The 22,366-nt window shown below is 34.2% G+C and overlaps 1 protein-coding gene across 1 annotated transcript in view; it reads right to left on the minus strand.

Annotated features, from left to right (window-relative positions):
* Positions 1–22,366, minus strand: part of MSR1 (macrophage scavenger receptor 1) — a 46,978-nt gene that overhangs the window by 6,544 nt on the left and 18,068 nt on the right. Inside the window, exons 5-6 of the mRNA XM_017500579.2 lie at positions 10,575–10,655; positions 4,474–4,554 (exon numbers count right to left, since the gene is read on the minus strand). Coding sequence (XP_017356068.2) covers positions 4,474–4,554; positions 10,575–10,655 — 162 coding nt within the window. The remainder of the gene's footprint in view (positions 1–4,473; positions 4,555–10,574; positions 10,656–22,366) is intronic.

The raw sequence follows: 22,366 nt of genomic DNA on the forward strand, positions 1-22,366 counted from the left end.
ATGTGTAAACTGTAGAATGATCAAATCAGGCTAACTTGCATATCCATCACCTCAAATATTAATCATTTCTTTGTGGTGAAAATGCTTAAAATCCTTTTTTTTAAGCTATTTTGAAATGTGATCATCCTCTCTTCTAAGCCTAGTGCTTCTTCCTGGTCCCTGAATTGTTCACCTTACTCCTTCTCATTAACCTTATACTATCTTTTTCTTTTCTTTCCTCTGTATCTTCAACCACCGTTCCTCTATTCTATCTTTCCATCAGCATTTAAATGGTACTCAGATCCCTCCTTCAAAGAAAAAAGAATCAAATGAAAAAAAAATAACTAACAAAAAAAAAAAAAAAGGATCTCTTTCTCCTCCTTTGCATAGCAAGACACCTAAAGAGTTGGCTCTAACCCCGTCTCCCACCCTTATAAACCATTCCCCTCTCCGCATCCTCTAATCTGGTTATCACCCCATCCCATAGAATCTGCTTTGAATAAAGGCATCATCCCCACATCAGCAGTTGCAAAGAGCTTTTTGTAGACTTCACCTTACATGACCACCTTTTGAAACTCTGTCTTTGTCTTTTTTCATGCCGTGTTCTCTGGGTTTTCTTCTTCATTTGGGCTACCTCTTTTCCTTCTGCTATTTTGTCCATATTGCTCAGTCTGTACTTTTGGGACTATGTAAAGCTTTATGCTAGGCCCCTTCTCTTTGTACCTTCCCACTCTCTACCCATAAAATATTATTGAAATCAGTGATTCTGAAGAACATTTATATGATCATAGCTAAACTGTCTTTTAAACTGTCCTCTAAACTTCAGACTCTTGTGTTCAACCATCTATAAATAGCTGCATGAAATGTTCAGTAAATGTGTTGAATTAACAAATGACCTATGTACGGTCTAATATTTTAGACACTCCTGAAGATGACGACAACTTACTCTGAGAAAAACAATCAGGCTTGGAATGGACTTCAAGAGGCAAAATGGACAGAAGCACATTATCTATATGCTGAAAGTTCTACTTTGTTTAACAAGGCAGAACAGAGCCTTCTACGGATTATGAAGACATGCAAGGTTTCACTTTATTTCAATCCTCCAAACTTAATGAAGTAAATATGTCAGGTTTTATGAATGCACTACTCTATAGATCTGCTATGCATGGAGAAAGTATAAACTCTTACCTTTCTCTTCTCATGTTTGTGTATCTTTTCAGCTGTAGACTGTCTTAGTCACCTTTCATTTCCCTGTTTCTAGCATGTATTCTATCTGACCAGTGTGTACTTCATACATGCAGAAGGAAAGGGCAAGGTGGGAAGAAAAGGAGTGTAGGAGGGAAGACAGAAGATGTTCTATCTGAATATTTTGCTTCAGAATCTGATAATATTTTTGATGCCATTTACATAGTCCAGATAGTGAAAAAATACAACTCAAGCAATGTAAAGTATCAAAGTGTTTACAACATAAATTGGGGTCTTAGCTCTGAAATATATTACTTTATCTATCATGGACCTGTTTTTACATATTTCATATTTGACAGTTGTCAGACTTACTTCTAATTTTACCACCTTCTTCAGACTCTTGTAGAGGAAAGATTGTATTCTTTCTTCTTTTATTCTGCAGAACCACTAGAGTGTCACCGGGCACTGCTGCTCACATCTCTACCAGACTGGTGTCTTTTATAAGAAGTGATGTCTTAAGGATATATTTTGTCAAGGAACTTATTACTACTGCCCTAGTTTTTCTTTGTGCATGATTACTCTGTCTCACTCCTTTTTTCTACCTAAACATATGGTTCTCAAAATGTGGTCCCTGGATTAATAGTATCACCTTCACCTGGAAATTAGTGAGGATGGTGAGCCCAATCCTAGAGCTACTGCATCAGAAACTCTGGGGGGGAGTCCTGGAAGCTATTTTCACAGACCTTCCTAGTGATTCTGATGCCCGCTAAAGGTTGAGAAATATAAACCTAAAGAAATTCTAGGCCTCTTTTAGGCCAGCACTATCAAACACTACTTTCTTTTTTTTTTTTTTTTTTATGTTATTTTTTAAAAAATTTTTTTTTTTTTTTTTTTTTTTTTTTTTTTTTTTTTTTTTTTTTTTTTTTTTTTTTTTTTTTTTTTTTTCTGGGGTCCATGTGCAGATCATGCAGGATTGTTACATAGGTATACACGTGCCATGATGCTTTGCTGCATCCATCCCCGTCATCTACATTAGCTGTTTCTCCCAATGTTAGCCCTCCCCAATGCCCCAACCCCTTGCCATCCCTCCCCTAACCCCTCCACCCCGCAACAGGCCCCAGTGTGTGATGTTCCCCTCCCTGTGTCCATGTATTCTCACTGTTCAACACCCACTTAACGAGTGAGGACATGAGGTGACAAACACTACTGTCTATGTAACACATTTTCTTACAGGATGAAGTTAATCACTCCATACTACTTCCATACAGCATTTTGTCTAACCCCACCAAGGTTGTTTACTTACCACATGGAATTATAGCTAATTGTTTATGCATTTGTTTCTGTCTCTATCTCCTTAAGGATAGCAGCTGCGCTGTATTTATCTCCAGCACGCAGAGACCCCTCATCAACTGTGTGGACTGGGTGAGTGAATGAAATAATACTCTCCAAAGCTAAATATGGGTTTACCCTTTGATCCAGCAGTCACACTCCTAGGTAAACTTCTGTCCACAAAAAAAGCCGGCACATTAAAGTTTACAGCTGCTTTATGCATAATTTCTAGAACTTTTTTTTTTTTTTTGTCAGGGTTTCGCTCTGTTGCCCAGGCTGGGGTGAAATGGCATGATCTCAGCTCACTGCAACCTCTGCCTTCCAGGTTCAAGTGATCCTCCCATCTCAGTCTCCTAAATAGCTAGGACTATAGGCATGTGCCACCATGCCTGGCTAATTTTTGTATTTTTTGGCAGAGACAGGGTTTCACCATGTTGGCAAGGCTGGTCTTGAAATACTGACCACAAGTGATCTGCCCATCTCAGTGACTAGCCACCTTGGCCTCCAAAAGTGCTAGGATTACAGGTGTGAGCCACCATGCCCAGCCTAAAACTTTGAAACAACCAAAATATACTTTAATAGATGAATGGATAAACATTTTGGTAAATCCATAAAATGAAATACTATTGAGTAATTTTAAAAAATGACCAATCAGACCAGGAAAAGATATAAAGAAACCTTGCATTCACATTGCTAAGTGAAAGAAGCCAGTATGACAAGGCTGTATGATTCCAACCATATGACATTCTGGAAACGGAAAAACTATGGAGTCAGTAAAAAGATCAGTGGCTTCCAGGAGACTGATAGAGTTGGTAGAGCACAGGGGATCTTTAGGGCAGTGAAACTATTCTAATACTGTAATGATGGATACATGACATTATACATATGCTGAAACACATAAAACGCAAAACACAAAGAGTGGCCACTAATGTACATAACAGATTTTGGTTAGTAATGATGTATCAATGCTGGTTTATTAATGTTACATATGTACCACACTAGTGCAAGATGTCAGTAATAGAGGAAACCATGTGTGCCTGGGTGGTTTATAGGAACTTTCTATACTTTCTGTGCAGTTTTGTTTTTTTATATATGTAAAACTGTTCTAAAAATAAAATGTATTTTTAAAATACCTCAATGATAGAGACCCTATTCTTTTTTCTTATTTTTTAGAGACAGGGCCTCACTAGACTGCTGAGGTTGGTCTCAAACTTCTGAGCTCAAGCAATCTTCCCAATCTAGTATCTCAACTAGCTGGGAACACAGGTGCACAGCTCTGCACTTGGCGTGACTCTATTATCCTGATGATGATTCACTTTGGGGGAAAAAAAAAGAAGCAAACAGGAGACAGTAGCCTAGCTCTTTCTAAAATTGCAAAGCAATTCACTTCTGTTCAAAGTTTGCAATTGAAGCTTAGGCTACTGGAAGAACTGATGGGAATAAAATCATCATATATACATTTCAAAATGCTGAACTAAGCCTTGATTATTAAAAACTAGTAAATAATAGCATATAATTTATTTTGCATAGGAGAGAATTTCAGACTTCTCTGTATTTTGCTAACTGTAACTTTACAAAGTTTGGCCAGTTGTGATTAAACAGGTATTTATACTTTGCTTCTTTTTTTTTTTTCTTTTAATTTGCCAGTCTTTCAAGTCTCTTTGTTCAGAGATGGATATCATTGTTCATGATGATCTATGATTGTGAAGAATTTATAAATCCTGTGTGGTTTTTTTTTTCATGATTTTTCTTTGGAATATAGAAACTTTCCTTAGGCGAACAGAAGTCAGTTTCAAAAATCTGATTTCAGAAACCACAAAATAACTGCATGTGAATACTACTATTCACAAAATAATAATCATTTTTTAATCATCCAATAATTTTAAAATATGTATACTATATACAGTATTATGCATACATATAAATAATCTGGTGTTTCTTCTACATATTCTATAAAGAAAATACACATTATCATAATACCTGGCCTTCCTGTATGTCCTGGGAATCCTCGACTTCCAGGAAATCCAATTGCTCCCCGATCACCTTTAAGACCTGGAGTACCTACATTATTAATGAAGAAGAAAAGGAGGTACTTTTCATACAGACTTGGGAGTATAATGAAAAAATCTAGCTTTATCAGTAAATATGAAATTAGAGAATCTCCAGATAGAGGAATAATAAGTTTCCTAAAATTTAATGTGTGACATTGAAAGGTAATATAAGCAATAAATATAAACCTTAGTATATTTAGCATATTGTAGCTATTCAATAAATAACATATTATTAGTAGAAATAAAAGCACATTAGAAAAAACAAATCTTGGGGTTTTAACAAGAAGGCTTATGTAGTCAATCAGTAATCATCAAATGGCAGGATTTTGTTGTAGCTGAAATGACAACTTTAAAATACATAAGCTGAAAATTGAATTCTTAAGATTTGCCTTAGGAAAAAAAAATGCAATTCAAGCAATGTAAAGTATCAAAGAGTGTTTATAAAATAAAAAATGTATTACTTTATCTATCATGGGTCTGTTCTTACATATTTCATTGTAATCCCAGAGTAAATAAACACACACACACACACACACACACAAACACACACACACACAATACACAGATTTACTTGCGAGTATGTATTATATACTTACACAAATCCAGGGTGTTATATACATATATGAAAACTGAAAATGGCTAATTTTTACCCAATATTACTATGGTGACCATAAAAACTACATATAAAAGAAAATGTTACATTCCTATGAAATAGAATATTTTATCCTAGAGTATAGTGGTTCTTGATAAACTATTGTAACACAGTTTAAGGATCTTATTTTGTGTCATTATCAATTCAGAGAGATCCCATTAACCCAGCTTCACTTGATTCCTTGGGGAAGCATATTGTAAGAAATTGATTATACATTTTTTCCCAATATCAACCTTTTAGAATATTACTTTTAGTTTATAACTTCCAGAAGACAGGACTTACACATATTAAATTCACTTTAAAAATCTTTTCTTGAGGTTTATTAATAAAGACATTTAAAAATGGGCTAACTGTCCTCTAAGAAGTGATCAATTTAAGAAGTACATTATTCTTACTAGTAAAAAATATTATTTAACTCAGTTTAAAACTTTTATTCCAACAGAAATTAAGCAAACTTCCAAAGCGATAAAGTAATAAACTACGTTTAGAACTACTGCTTCCAAAGCAATAAAGTGATAAACTATGTATAGAAATATTAATAAAGTCAGGACATTTCAACCCAATTTAATTACAAAGTAGTATATATTGGATGGACTTCGTAGCATTCTAAAAAGACCAAACATCTGTTCTCAGTACAAGCTGATTAATATTTATACCTTCCTTCACTATAGAATCAAGGTAGTGAGACTTCTGCACTGGTAGCTACTGAGATCTATCATTCCAATTTACAAATAAAAACACTGACAGTAAATCCTGCCAATTAAAAAAATGTGAAAACATTCCCCTACTTTTTGTAGAGTGTCATTCACAAGTAACCTCCGCTTTTACTATTTCTTTCTTTAAGAAATATATATTGTACACATCTTAGTATATTCCTAGAGTTAAAAATATCCTTATCCAAACAGATCTTCCAGGGTGGAGAAACAATGAGAGTCAGATAGTAGCAAAGAAAGAAGGCAATTTCGGGGTTATAATTTTGGAAAAACTGGGTAATAGAATAGCGAATGCCACGGGGCCTGCTTTAGACAGGAGCATCAGAGAAGCCTCTCCAATGATGACTTCTCAAGTACTTTATAGTGATGCTCAGAATACAGCTGTTCAACTAAAAATCAAGGTTGTTCAACTACAAATCAAGTACATTTTCAATGGATAAGCAAATAAATCTATAAAGGAAGAGTCTGAGATACTTTCGTAGAAATCAGTGAGTCACAGACCTCTGTTCAAGGAGATGGTTAAGCAGACTTTATATGGCCTATGGAGTTATGTGACTTGTTTGTTTAATGATGTTTGAAAATGTAGTCTCCCAAATACCAGCCCTGCTGTTGAACTTTATTCCATAAGATCAGATACCCTGAGCCTTTCAGGAGACAATTAACTAATTTCCTACAATAATCTGTGGCAATGGGAAAGGGTCTGGCACCTGCTTCTAACTCATGGAGAATATAAGTACAATAAATGGAATCTCAGCCATGGGATGTTCCAAGAAACCTTAGATATCATCCAGTCAGAATCCATCATTTTACAGAGACAGTACCATAGACCAGAGCGATCAAATCACTTATGTAAAACTGGTCTGATAATTTTTCACATATCCTGGGTGCCCTGCTCTTTTCAGGCTTTCTGCAATCTAGCAGACTGGTTAAGGGCACAGACTCTGCACTCTGCACTCATGCCCATCAAGGATCAAATATGAGCTTTGCCACTTACCAGTTGCTGACTGACCTTGAGCAACTCATTTGACCTCCCTGTGCATTGCACCTGTAAAATGGGTATATTATTTGTTTCTGCATCATCAGGCTGATGTGATAATTTAAAGAGCTCCATTCATGTAAAACACTTAGAAAAGTGCCTGGCATGTAATGAATACTTAGTAAATATTAGCTTTTCTTGTTCTCCTCCATGTCTTCCTCAACCTCCTCCCCAAAAATACAATTATTATTTTCATCAGCCTTTGTAAAGGCTTCTAAATTTAGTTTTATTTAATGTTACATGTGAATTTTTGGTGCTGCAAAGAAAAGTCAGCACTGGGACAAAGGATCTCTCAGCAAGGCAATCTTTACTTCCTGCAGAAAGGGCGCCTTCACCAGCAGTCTTGCCATGAGAGTATAACAAAAAAAAAAAAAAAAAACAAACAAACAAACAAAAAAAAACCCAGACATATTTATCCTTTATGCATTTGGGGTTGTCCTTACTGCTGTGTATGATCTCAGTTGGTTGGAGCCAGACTTCACAATCTACAAATGAACCTGACTAGCTAACAGCTTAAAACTTTATTGAATAGGTAGGTAAAGGCAATGGAGAACAAAAGGAAAAGAGGAAGTCCAAATAAGGAAGGGACATGAAATTGCTTGCTAGAAAAGTAATAGCATAAATATCTTGGTGAAAGTACAAGGACATAGAATGTGCTACGTGCCTGTGAGCATGTCTAGCACAAATTCTTGGTTAAAGTACAAGGATATAGAATGTACTACGTGCCTGGGAGCAAGTCTAACAGCTACACAGGATAGGGCTTAAAAAAGAGTTATTAGCAAAAAGCAAGAAGGCTTTCAAGAAAGTGTTTAAAACAAACTATTATTTCTAACACTTTTGATTTATTCTTAAACAAGAAAGGAAACTTTAAAGAGGAACTTTTCTACTTCCTATATTTAATGATATGTTTACAATTAGCAGTGAATTTTTTGATTCATTGGCACAATTTGTTACCTCCAGAAGAAATCTGCTTTCAATACTCAGGCATAGAACAGCAGCCTGCAGCCAGGCAACACTCCTTATTCAGGTGTATATTTAGGATCCTGTCCTCACTGAAGCCTGAGGGAGGGGCCTTCTTGGGCCGCAGCTTATGGGAAGGGGTGGGATGGGGTAAAGATATATGTGGATATAAAATTAAATTGGTTTCTCTCTTCCAAATTAAGAAAACATGGTTCCTCTCTTCCAATACCTGTGGTTAGGAGAGCTTTATTTTCTCTTTCAGAAGCACGATCCCTACAATGGAAAATTCAGTCTATGTAAGGAAAGTAAATAGTACTGGTTGATGTTGAAAATTTTGTACCCAGAGAAGCCTTCAGTTCTCTCCCAGGGCATCTTATGTAGGTTGCCCCTCCCATGCCTACAAGTTAGGCTACCTTGCTATTGATTACATTGGGCATAAACAGCTCCTTAGATGGCATACAAAGAGTTTCCTTTAGAAAAGAAAGAGTTGTTTCACCTTCAAAGCATTGCTGTCAAGGGACAACAACTCTAAAAGCAGCCCCTTAAAAGGAACTCACATGAGATCAAAAATCCTTGATCATGACATTCGCCTCCCTTATAATATTACTTTATCATCCTGGAGGCTCTGTGAAGTCAGAGACTCTGTATCTGTTTACAAATTCTCTATAGGGTATTGTAGAACACCAGGCTTGGAGAAAGTACTCAGTACATTTTATTGTGAGTGCAAAGTGATAGGTCATTTTCCCTGGCATGCTTTCAAGGAAATAGTCCTCTCAAATAAATTTTTTATTATTTGGGCAATAAAGCATATTTAAACATAATATCCACCCCAATATATAAGTAATAATTCTACTATATTTAATGTATTAATTATTTGAGGCCACTAGGACAACCACTTAGGTTTTGCAGGTATTTGCATCATGGTTGTGAGTCCTGGTGAGAGTGACTTGTTCAAGCTGAGTTTAGTGGGCTCCAATGGATGTAGAGATGGGGACTTAGTAAACCCGCTCAAATTAGAAAGTAGAATTATTATGACTATCCATCATATACTCTTTACTTCCTGATTTTGGTATCAAAAATGAGGTAATTAGACAATCTGGCAAATAACTAAACAGGTTGTACCAAGTAATAAGCGAATAATTCATTAGGAAAAATTCCTGGTATTTTGGATACTTTTCTTGCAGTGTACCAAACTAAATGATAACCTGATAACCTAAGAGTCGTTTGATTATCCCAGTCATTTGATTATTCCCAGGAACTCGACCTGTCTTTTATAAGGACCTAGGTAATGCCTGTTTGTGTAAATGAGCAGTACCAAAAGCAACAAATTATGACATCACTTTTTACCCTATAAATTTAAACCATGACAAATTGCTGATTTACAAAAAATAAAAAAAAAAAAAACCCAAAATCAAAGATTCTTTGCAATGGTGTCTATTTATAACATTAACACAAGCTGAAATTTACAAATGCTTCTATTTCATACATTCATAGTTCAGAAACAGCTGCAGAAGATGTTCCCAAGATGAAGCATTGTATGGCAAGTTGTAGCCCAGACTAAACTTTCATGGTTGAGTTATGAAGTTCTGACAACTGCAGTTTGCATAAAGTAGCTAACCGACCCTTGACAATAGTAGTTCTGGCAGCTGATTTAATACTGGTTCTTTCCCTTGCTTATGACATTAATGCACCATTGTTAATATCTGCTTAGCCTTAGTCATGCTATTCATTTTCAAAAATTATTTGTCTGATGTGACCAGGGCTAGTCAATAAATTGATCAGAAAGAAGAACCCTTTATATCATTAAAAGACAGAAAAATAAGACGAAGTACATGGTATTTAGACATTTTTTTTTTGTTAAGACAAACCATTCTAGTTATAATTAGACCTTGCAATGTACTTCCTACTTTCAGATAGAATGCATGATAGTTGATTTCTAGCCAAGGCTAACACGACAATTATGTTATTATCTTTTTTTTTTAAGCAAAGATAGTTGACGTTCTCTCTTCTGTGTCTTCCATTGTCTTCTTTCAAAATAATTCTTTGAAGATTACAACTTAGAGGAAAATAATCTGAAACAACTTTGCTCTTAGTAAAATACAGAGCGACTGACAGCAAAGGTAAATGTTATCCATATTTTAACCAATATTTACATTCAGATTTCATTAGCTTAAACAGATATATTCCAGTCAAAGACTATACAAGAAATATAGTCCAATTTTCTTGTGATTCATAATTCACTACTAGTATGAGTTTCTATGTCTTAAAAATCAGACAGCTTGTAAATGTGAAGATGATTTATTCAACATGAAGATAGTTTTTGTACTCCCCTTCATATATGATCTAGGTTAGGTCTGCCTTATACTGTTTGCTGTCTATTATATACATGGCACTCCCTAGTCTTATGAACAATTCCATTTGGTTAATCTGGTTAAACCATTTATTTTCTTCAAAAATCATGAGTAATGCTTACCATTCGGTATATTATATGATTAGGCCACTAGAACATTTAATACCTCCCCAACACACACACACACACACGCACACACAGATGCTTACTCACACCTTCTGCAGGGTATAAATAAAATAGCAATCCTCCCCTACACATGTACCCAGATGTATATCATCTATCCTCACAGTATATGATTAAATAACCATGATTGCCATACCTATTGGACCTGGAAAGCCTCGTGGACCACTTTCTCCAGAGGGACCTCGATCTCCTTTTTCACCTGGAGGTCCAGGAGGACCTTTAAAAAAATTACAGTTACTTATCATAGTTGTAAAGCATAGGGAAAAAATGGGTTAGTCCTCTATCAATATACTTATATAAGGAAATTCAAAGTCTTTTATTTGTTGTGCAATAATACAGAATGAATAAGACTGAACTTCCTGAATGGAGGAGAATTCTGCTATTCAGGAATATAATGCCCTATACTAATAAGGATGACACTGCCTCAAAGTAAACAATCTAATGATATATTAAATCTGAGTGTGCCTAACACTTCTCCAGGTTCTGATAATCTGGAGACAGAGAAAAGTCAACAGGCTGGCACAAAGTCACATTAGTGTTGTATACATCCCAGGCAGTTAGACACTGAGTTAAATATAACATGGAGTTAGCTACTATATGGAAAATGTGTAAGTAGGAACTTAAAAGACTCAAGGCAAAAGGAAAATTCACACTCAGTAGATAAGCACTTTGTTGGAACTGACCATAAACTCAGATATTTGCTAGTGAGCTAGAGATGGGCGTGAGTGGTGATGGCTGAAGTCTTTATTGAAAAGGTAGAATATGAGGGGTAATTTCAAGAATAAATAGAAGGAGAAGGAAGATAATTCCTAGGGAGCAAGAAAGATATGAGGAAAGGCAGGAAGGTGAAAATGAGTAGAGGAATTATTTTTTCAAGTAAAATATTAAGTAGAATTCCTAGATTGATACAGGTACTATAAAAAAATGGAGACACTGCAAAGAAAACTTTGGTCTCATAATTTTTTCAGGTGGCTTTCCCGACAGCTGCAATTAAACAACACTGATTTAGTCATTTGTGTTTTCTTTGTCCAGCAAGACAGATATCAGGTCATGCCTTAAAATGATTATACCCAGTATATATTTAGAAATGAAAGGTAATCCTACCAACATTCTCTGTTTCATATGGAGTACACAGGACAAATATTCTTTTCTTTATTTAAAGAAGAAAACTTAGTTTCCTTTCCAACACCGAAATAAAGAAACAGAAAGGAACATTATTCCACGGTGACATTTTAAAGGAAGCATTTTCAATTACTACTGTTCAGTCACCTACATAATCCAAGGACAACATACAAATATACACAGCATCCCTGGTTAGAATGCACTTGTTTACAAATTTTAATCAGGTGGGGAGACATAATACGTGAAGAAATCTAAGAGGGGGCCACATGAATAAAGATTATCTCATGAATAAGTATATGTTGTTCATTTTTTGTTGCTTATTTTTACATCCTTGACTCTACTTCTGTCTATTTCTCTTCTATGTCCCAATTTCTAAGGTCCAATTTGGGTTTTAGAAGATCAATATGTCATTACTCTTCTCAATGGAATGTCCCTTTCTGTTCACATGCAACATTGGACACATATTTATATTTTTATTGTAAAAGCAACTCTACTAATAAGAAATATAAAAGCCTAGACAAGACATGAGGACAAATATAATTCATAGTTGTGTTATTTATGTTGGTGGGAGTGTAAATTAATTCAATTATTGTGGAAGATAGTGTGGCAATTCCTCAAGGATCTAGAAATAGAAATATAAATCATTCTATTATAAAGACACATGTACACATGTTTATTGCGGCACTGTTCACAATAACAAAGACTTGGAACCATCCCAAATGCCCATCAATGATAGGCTGGATAAAGAAAATATGGCACATATATACCATTCAATACTATGCAGCCAAAACAAAAGGATGAGTTCATGTCCTTTGCAGGGACATGGATGAAGTTGGAAACCATCATTCTCAGCAAACTGACACAAGAATAGAAAAACAAACACCACATGTTCTCACTCATAAGTGGGTGTTGAACAATGAGAACACGTGGACACAGGAAGGGGAATGTCACATACTGGGGCCTGGAGGATGGGGGCTATGGGAGGAATAGCAGGGTGTGAACAGATTGGGGAGGAGATAGCATTAGAAGAAATACCTAATGTAGATGATGGGGCAATGGATACAGCAAACCACCACCATGGCATGTGTATACCTATGTAAGAAACCTGTATGACCTGCACATGTACCCAGAACTTAAAGTATAATAAGTAAATTTTAAAAGATCATTAACATTTCTTTCTTAAGTGTGTGTGTGTGTGTGTGTGTGTGTTTATGTAATTGTCATGCAAACAACATACTAACAGGGATTTAGAAATTAACCAGTGCATTACATCCTAAGGTGCAGCTTAATTGTTGCGGGACATATATTTAAGTGCAGCACAAGAAATGTCAGGTTTCTACATCAAAGAGAATCTGTATGTGCCTCCTATTTGCTCCGGAAGAATGTAGTACTTCCCAGGAAAAGGGGTTTAGAAACCTTGCACAACCATCAACATTCCATTCATCACTACACAGCAGTGAATCGGGGGAAAGCAGGACAGACCCTCAATTTACAGCCTGAATTTTGTTGAACTATTGAAGGGAAGCATAACCACAGTACTCAAGGATGGTGTTTTGAAAAAAGTGCACAAGCAAAGACTTCAGTTTAGTAACTAGGGATCCAAAGCAAGACACAGACATTCGAGGAAAAACTGGAACATGAGGCAAGAAGAAACAAAGGGGCACAGAGAATAGATCTCGGTTACTAGCCTCTGAAGTGGACTTCTCACCATTTCTTTGGGAAGTAAGAGATAGAAGGAGCTCTCCTAATTACTATCCTGTCCATTATATTACAAGTAATTATGGGAACTGTATACAACTTTCATTTTGGAGTATTACTTCAGTCACAGCAAATACATCTGTGTTATTTTACAAAATTTGGAGTCAAAAATCCCTCTCTGTATTTTTATGTAAAAACACTGATGCCTGGTATTTGAATCCTTGAATAAGAAAACCAGGCAAAGTTTTTTATTAGAGTTCTAACTAGGCGTGTTGAAAGTACATTTTTATTGTCATTCTATACTTTATGTAACATTAATCGCACTTATTATGTTACATTTCTGTACATTGTTACAGCTCTTTTACTGTTTCCAACAGAATGTGGGAAGGATCTCAATAGATGTTTTAAGTATCTTTTAGATACACCGGGGGAATAAAATAACAAATAATAGACCACTTTACTCTTAGTTTCTGATGCAGAACTTTTGAGAACATTATCCACTACCTTGCCACCTTCCCAAACTAGCCTCCTGTCCATCTCTATTGTAGCTCACAACTTCACCATCACACAGGTGGACTATTGCTAGAGCATTTTTATCTGGTCTGAATTCATTTTGTCTATTTCACCTCCTATTTCCTTCAGTGTTGGCTTGCTTCTTCTTTTGGATAAGAATCTGTTTTGCAATGTCACCATCAAATTAAGGAAATGCAGTAATCTATTCAGCCATATTACAGAAAAAGCATGAAGACTTAGAGTCTCTTGTAGCCACCTTCTTTGTTCTGTTTCCATTTGGTCTTTTCAAAATTTTGTTCCATATTGACATAATAACTGCCTCTTTGCATCAATAAATGGACAAAATGCTACCTCCCAGCTCCCTTGCTGAAATATGTTTTTTTTAAAAAAACTGGGCTGATATTGGCCAAAATATGATTTACTCTAGTTTAAGAAGCCATAAAATTTACATTATTTTTCATCTTTAATATTTTAAATTACAGGTATAGGAATTCATAAATGCTATTATAATAATCTACCATGAACAATTACTTCTGTAAAACACATGTACAAAATATACTACTGAGCTTCCCCCATGATTATTTCTTAAAAAGGAAAATTAAGATTTTTATATAACCACAAAAAATGTACTGATACAGAATACTGATAATCATATCACAGACCAAAATTACCCAATTTACTAGAAAAGCAAACCCAGGTGTATCATATCATTTAAAATCCTCAGATGATAACATGACACTTATAATATCTGACTAAGTTTCCAGAACTATGCTTCTTTAGTTTTTATTCATTATGAGCATTAATTATCTACTTTGTTTTCTATCTTGTTTCATATTCAGATCATCATCAAAGTCTGCCACATCTTCTAAGCCACTGCTGCCTAAACCTGCTTTTTTTTTTTTTTCTTCCAGTTTTCATGCTCTGATTTAGATATGTGTAATCTGGAAGATATTTAAATATTGTTTAACTAAACATATTTACAGTGAATTAGAGAGTGAGTTGCCCAAGGTCTTAAAGCTAGTTTGGTAAAATCAGAATGAGAACATTTCACTCACTTCTTTCCTGACATCCTATGCTACCCTGTTATAAATGTAATTGACTTCATTTTCCTTATCTGTTCTTCCACTATTCCTGAGCTGAATTTTTCCTTTACATAGTGGTTAGACAAATTCACGATTCAGTTACGTTGCCTAGGCTGGTCTTGAACTCCTGGGCTCAAATGGCCATCTTGTCTCAGCCTCCCAAAGTGCTGGCCTTACAGGCATGAGCCACCACTTCTAGCCTACAGTCCAGCTGTGAAAATCTCAATAATTAATTGTATAAAACTCCAAATTCAAATATCATCAGTTGCTTTTTCGTTTTCTCTACTATGATAATCAGTACTTTTTTTTTTTTTTTTTTTTTTGGTGCTTTTATATCCTAGAAAGACAATATATCTAAAAATTTTTCAAATGAATGTTAGCTTTTCTCACCAGAGAGCCAGATTATATTTTATTTCTCTTAAATACCTTTCTCTAGAGTTCATCGCTTTGCTTCTTTAAATCATATTGTTCCCAACTCTCCACCAAACTCTACCTCACCATTTCCAAAATGAAATTTTACGTAGTTCTTAAAGACTCTAAAATTATAACTACTTGAAAAATGTATTGAAAAATCTTTGTCTGTTTGACTACATATTTAGTATTATTAAAATAAGGGAAAAGAGAACACAAAGTAATTACACTAATCGTACAATCAACATATGATAAAGGATAAAACACTCATTAATTCCTAAAATATGCTTCTTAAATTATAATTTAATAAATATATATTTTAAGGCTAGGTGCTATAAGAGATATAAAGAACAGTTTCTATTCAAAGTAACTTGTGTCCATGAAGAGTTAGCATTCTTCTGGAAGACAATATGAGATACTCTTAAACATATTATTATATTAAGACTTCTCTTGTAAGAGAATACTTAATGTTCCGTATTAAGACAGAAATAAATGCCAGCTGGGCACTACTCTTGGTAGAAACAGCAAAGGCTTCATGCAAGAGGTAGCATCTTAGACAGGCACTGAATGATAAATATTTTCGAATACATATCAAAGAGAAAATATTTCACATAAAGGAAAAAGCATGAGGCAGGATGTAGATAGTCCTGGGTATGTTAAAATCACAGTCAATTTAGTTGAAACATTTGGTATATAAAAAAGACAAGGGAGGGAATGAAGCATTCAAGATTAGTTAAGAGACACACTGAAAATGACCTTGAGTGCTACAGACAAAAATGTACGTCTAATGAGGAGGCAACAGACAGTCTTTATGCAATCTAAGCCTTCTCCTTAGGAAGACTATATTCAACAAGGGTGCAAAAGGGATTATAGTCTGGGCAGGAACAACTTCAAGTCTGGGAAAGAAGCGAATAAGAATAATTTATATGAGGATATGAAGAAATGACAAGGGAATAGAGAATACAGAATGTTAAGAACTAATGGTGGTCTTGGGAGATATAATAAAAATAATTAAAATTGGGAGCTTGGAAACCTGGAAGAATGACACTCCTATTACAGAGTGTAACTTGCTAAGAAGAAAGTGTTAGATACACTTGTTCATTCAACACATATATGATTGCTCATCCACCATTTTTCAGACACTATTACAGGCACTGGGAATGCAGAGGTGACAAGAAGGAGAAGACTTAACCTCACAGAACTCACATTCTACTGGAGAAGATACTTGCTAAACAAGTAAGCGAATGTATAGATGACATAATTTCATGCAGTGGTAAGTACTATGAGGAAATTAAAGCAAATCATGGTAGAGAGAGATGGGGGAAGTTAGAAAAAGAATGGTGGAAGGCAGAGGAGGTAACTTCAAGTGGAGACAAGGAGTAAAGATGTAGAGAATGTTTCAAGAAAAAGAGAAAATGTCTAGTGTTCATTACAGACAGCATGAAGTTAAACAAGCACTTTCTCCTTATTAACTTTTCTTGTTCATGGTATTAATTCTTCTACATTTCCAAGCTAGGCAGAAGGATGACTGAGGGAATATTCAGAAAATTGGAGCAGGGAAGTAGACAGGTGACAGACAAACTAGAAGTTTGGATTTTATCCCAAGTCTAATGAGAAAATATTGGAGTATCTTAAGCAAGAGAGAGAAAAGACACATTTAGTGTAAAGAGAGAAACCACACACATCCAGTAATTGTTGTGGGTTTTCTTAAATAGATTTTTCTTTTTTTGCTCTATTTAGAATGCATTTAGAGTGGAAGCAGGGACACCAACTGAGAAGTGGATGCAGTACACCAGACTGGAATATGGTTGCTTGAATTCACGTAGTAATAGAGAATAAGAAGAAGTTTTATTTGAGATATTATATGCAACAAGAATTAGTAGGACTTACAAACAGATTATCTGGAGAGTGAGAGCAAGAAGTCAAAGATAGCTTCTAAGATCATGGAGTGAGCAAATAGTTGAAACCATCAAAAAAGACTGAAAATGAAACAGATCTGGGGAGATGGATAGGGTGGCTAGTTAAGAAGCAAGGATTTGGTTTTGAATTTGTAAAGCTTTGGGCATTTATTTGAAAACCAAAGTGGAGGTATCTAATTGTTAGAGAAAAATCTGATTAATTCAAATGTTTCTTAATCATCTGTTTTAATGTGATAAAAACTATATGTAATATGTGTTCTAGATAAGCAAGCTATAAAGTAAACAATAAAAAGAACACCCTTGCAACATCACAATCCAAGAAATAGGTATCTATCTAGATGTTCCCCCATCTCATTCATCTATTTCCTTTTCATAAACATTACACTGAATTTTGTATCATTTTCTTAAATTTTAAAACAATCATTAAATTACATGTTTATGTGTTTGCAGATGTACATTATTTAATTTTACTATGAGCATTAGAATTAAAAATTGTCTATAGTTTTCTGAGACTTTTTATTTTTTTCTTGCCATCACTTGATTACTAGACTTAATTTTCTCAAACTAGCGTGTTTGAAATGAAATCACATGAAGCTCTTTGTTCTATTTTTCTAACTGCTAATGATATAACATGAGATAAAATATTAAAATCATGAATTAGAGATTAACAGACATGGAAACTGGAATGAGAACATTCAATATGAATTTTATGTCAGTTACAGAGGAAAGGAGAGAGAATTGTGAAGCAATAGTAAAAGTGATTGAAGCTGGTTATATTCCCAAACTGACAGACACAAATCCACAAATGTAAGAAGTACAACAAATGTTAATGGATAACTTATCAATACAAAAAAACAGATTAGTAAAACTGCAGATATAAAAGACAAAGAGAATGACAAACAGATTGGTGGCAGTCATTTTAAGAGCCACACACAAAGCTTGAAGCCAGGGTACTAATTTTTTCAGCACACTGATAGAAGTAATCAAAATAACTGTCAACCTAAGAAGTGTGTATGTAGTAAAATAATTTCAAAGATCAACACAAAATGAAATGAAATCAAAAGGTTTCACTATAAATTTACTTTCACTAAATGAAGTTCCAAAAGATATACTTGAGGCAAAAGGAAAATAATCCCAGAAGAAATGACTAAGATGCATTTGCATTTAGAAGGGAGAACAACTGGTAAATTCATGGGCAAATTTAAATAAATATTTATTGTGTTTGGTGATGACTCTCTAAGGAGGCGGTGCAGAGTTAAAAGAATTTACCACGATAGTTGTAGATAAAGACAGGCAGATTTATTAGTGAAAGTAGGAAAATATGTTGCAAGGAGGCAATGAGCAGGCCAGCAGAAGAGAAGCTGACTTCCGGGAAACAAAGGCTTGCTGGAGATTTTATAGAATAGTGTTTATACTGTATGAGAGCTTGTACAGTACTGATAAGCCAAGGTTACAATGAGGTAACTTGCAGGTATCTGTTGATAATTTTCATGCAGGAGGGCTACATGTTCTGGACCATGAAGAAAGGCAGATTTATAGCTCATCTTCATTTTCCTTTTGCTTTCCCTAGTCCCACCAGCTTGACTAATTTTCCCTAATTAGGGCACAAAAATATTGTCTGTACAAAAAAAGGAAAATCATATTGACTAAGCTCTTGATAAAAACAAAACAAAACAATAAATTAGAATGAACTATACTAAAAATATTAGCAGGAAACTAGGTAGGAGGACCATAAAAGCATGTTCTGTTTCTTGTGTATTTTAGGATGAACGTTAAGTTACTGATCAAATTTAGACTTCAAGATAAATGTTAAGGTCAACAATCAATAAAAATAGAAATACACTGCAAAGTTTCTAAAACCTTTTTGGTAACTTGGGTAGAGAGAAAAATTAACCAAGAGAAAAATAGTAATTGATCTGAAGGTGGCAATAAAGGAAAGCAAAAGAAACATAAAACAAACTGGAAAAAATCAGAGCACATAATAAGGTACTAGAAATAAATACAGTGAAAAGAGATTGTCAGATTGTGTGCTTTTTAAAAGAAAGGTAAGCATTCATTACAAGAGACAAACCAAAAACAAAGTATACTAAAAGGCAAAAGGTTGCAATCAAAATATAGAAAAATACCTGCAAATGGTTGAAATCAAAATATAGAATAAAACTATAATGTAAAGCCAAAGCTAAAATATCTATAGTGTAAAGCTAAAACTAAAAGCATATGTGTGTGTGTGTGTATACACATACACATGGATATATATATGTGTGTGTATACATGTATATATATATATATCACATATATATGTGTGTATATACATGTATATATATATATCACATATATATGTGTGTGTGTACGTGTGTGTGTATATATATATATATATATATATATATATATATATAAAAATTAGTAAGATTCAATTCACCCTATCTTCTTTTACTAACAGATACTGCAGAAGAAATGAACAAATCCATCATTTTGGAGAGTTCAAAAGATCTTTTTAATTAATAATACAGTCAGGTAAGAAGTAAAAAGACTGGAAGTCTTGAAAAAGTATTAATAAGCTTGATCTGTGAACATGTGAAGAAACTTGTAATTACAGAAAATTTGTATTTGTCTTCAGTACTTTTGAGGTAGTTTTTAAAAATGAGAAAATCATTAGATCTTAAGATATATTTTGTTTATCTCTTTCTATTTGAAGGATACAAGGCTACTGCTATTTTATCCTGTCTTGATCTGATTTTAATATTTTTTTCCTCTGGGTATCTGCAGTAAATGTATGCTCAAAAACTATTTCTTCCAAACCATAAGATTTCAAATACAAATCTCTGCATGTATCAGTATATTTGAATATGCATCATTTTCTGGAGGAATGACAAGACATTTACCTTGAATTAAAGTGATATTTCTCAGTGTCTGAGAATGTTCCCAGTCTTTCAGTCTGAGATCATTAGTGATGTTATTCAGTACTTTCACTTCTCCTCTTATTTCCTGTTCCAAATGCACTTGTTCTTCTTTCATAGCCATGATTTCTGCTGATACATTGTAAACACGCCTCTCTAATTTACTGATTTCCTGTAAAACATAAGTGAGCATTCACAACCTTTGCTACATATATAATTATCAAATATGAAAGTTCAAGAAACCCTAGGAGTTCAGGTTTTTAAAAATATATTACAGGAATTTTATGGAATAAGAATACAGAAATTAGAAAACCTTTTAAAGTAGTAATTCTATAATTGTAAAACATTTCTTCTTTTGACCGAATGGCTAAATGTTTACCATCACAACCCCCTTCAAAGAATCCATTTAACGTATTTAAGATATGTTTCTATTCCCATATATATAGACGTCAAAATCCTATCAATAGAATAAACATCATATGGTTTTAATTTATCTGAAGTATAATGTCTTCATACTGTAGAGTGACAACATATTCCAATTCCATAAATTTGATGGATTTATATGGGAAACTGTTTTATGGTAATAAGCAAAGCTTAATGTCATAATCCTCAGTGGTGATGAACATTGACAATAGATTTTCATACTCAATAAAACCTCAAACTAGCATATTAACAGTGCTTTACTTTCAGTTTGCATTGCCTCTGTATTTGAGGCATCATTAGTGTTTTGTGTTTTCAAATACATATACATTTTGTATATATTTATATATATACATTCATATACTTACAGTTTTAAAAAGAGAGGATCTTCCTATAGGCTCGACTATGCTTTTGTATTTTACTTAATAATATATTAAGAATATTTACCTACTAAAATACTTTAGAGATTTATATTTTCAGTAATTTAGTGGAAGTGAATCTATTTCTCAATATTTATTTAGGATTCCTATTCATAGTGTAGGAATTCCTGAGCTGTGTACTTTTCTACAACCTTAAACAATGCTGTCATGAACACCATTTTAAATATATTTATATACTGATACAAGTACTTTTACAGAAACTTCCCAGAAGGTGGATTTGATCAAAGAGACTAAAAAGTAAACAGCATTTTGTTCAAACATTGCCATACTCCTTTCCAAATATATGCTACCTTTTTTTTTCCCTCTTACTGAGTATCAGTATCCACTTTTTGCAGATAACTACTGGGTACCATTACAGTAATATATTTAAGTTTGCACAGTAAGAGTAGGTACATAGCAAATTATTATCATTTAACTTGTTTTTCAAATTATAATGAGGTTAAAATATCTAATTAAAATTTTGACAATATTTATTAATTTTTCTTTTAGATCCTTTGCTTGTTTTTCTCTTTTGGTGTTTGGCTTTCTCTTTGTGATGAACCAAATCTTCTCATCTATTCTGGTAATATTTTATGTCTCTCTGTTCAACTTTTTATCTCATTTTTGTCTTCATTGTATGCTTTATTATTTTATTAAGTACTTCTGTATTCTAAAGTGGATAGATACTCATTTCCCATTTGCACATGGAAATAGGCCTGTGGTATATTTTTCTTCGATCCAGATGTAAAGTGAAAATTATATTCCTTTGAACTGGACTGAACTAGACAATTAGAGGTGAGAGGTTTAAGATGGTCAGGGTGTAAGACTTTTGACAATAAATGAATGTGCATCTAGCTTTGTCCTTCAGTGGCACTGTACTTAGAGAGGTTTATCAGCCTTCATTGTTCTAACTGTGCAATCTCCCAACCAAAACCTTATTCTAGACTAGGATTTCTCTATTCGCACCTCCTCCTTCTCTGACCATTTGACATTTTCTGTACAATACCATAATTATGATAAAGGTGAAATAGTGAGCATGGATGTTTGGAGGCACAGCACCATGATAAATATACTTGACTTAATTTAGGTGGCTAAAAATTGCTGCAAGTATGACACGTAGTTCCAGACATTCCACAAAGGGAGTTAAGGGACCAGAAAGTGATTTTGCTCCCTAGAAACTAGGAATTACTCAAGTTTTTCATACATAAAAGCTGAGGCTACCTTCTTTTTCCCTTCCTTGAAAACCACATATCTTGCTTACATTTGTCAAATTTCACTGGAAATTATTTTTACTGGGATGAGGAAAATTGTATTTAATTTTTAAAAAATCCTATAGAGCATCCATGCCGACCCTCCACCCACTGCCACCAGTGACCTTCCTAGAAACAGGCATTTAATTTTGCAGCCAAACAGTCCTTTTCACCTCTGTCAAAGGAGATGGTAAGTG

Source organism: Cebus imitator, unplaced genomic scaffold, assembly GCF_001604975.1.
Source record: "Cebus imitator isolate Cc_AM_T3 unplaced genomic scaffold, Cebus_imitator-1.0 Scaffold13, whole genome shotgun sequence".
In the NCBI taxonomy this organism is placed as follows: Eukaryota; Metazoa; Chordata; class Mammalia; order Primates; family Cebidae; genus Cebus; species Cebus imitator.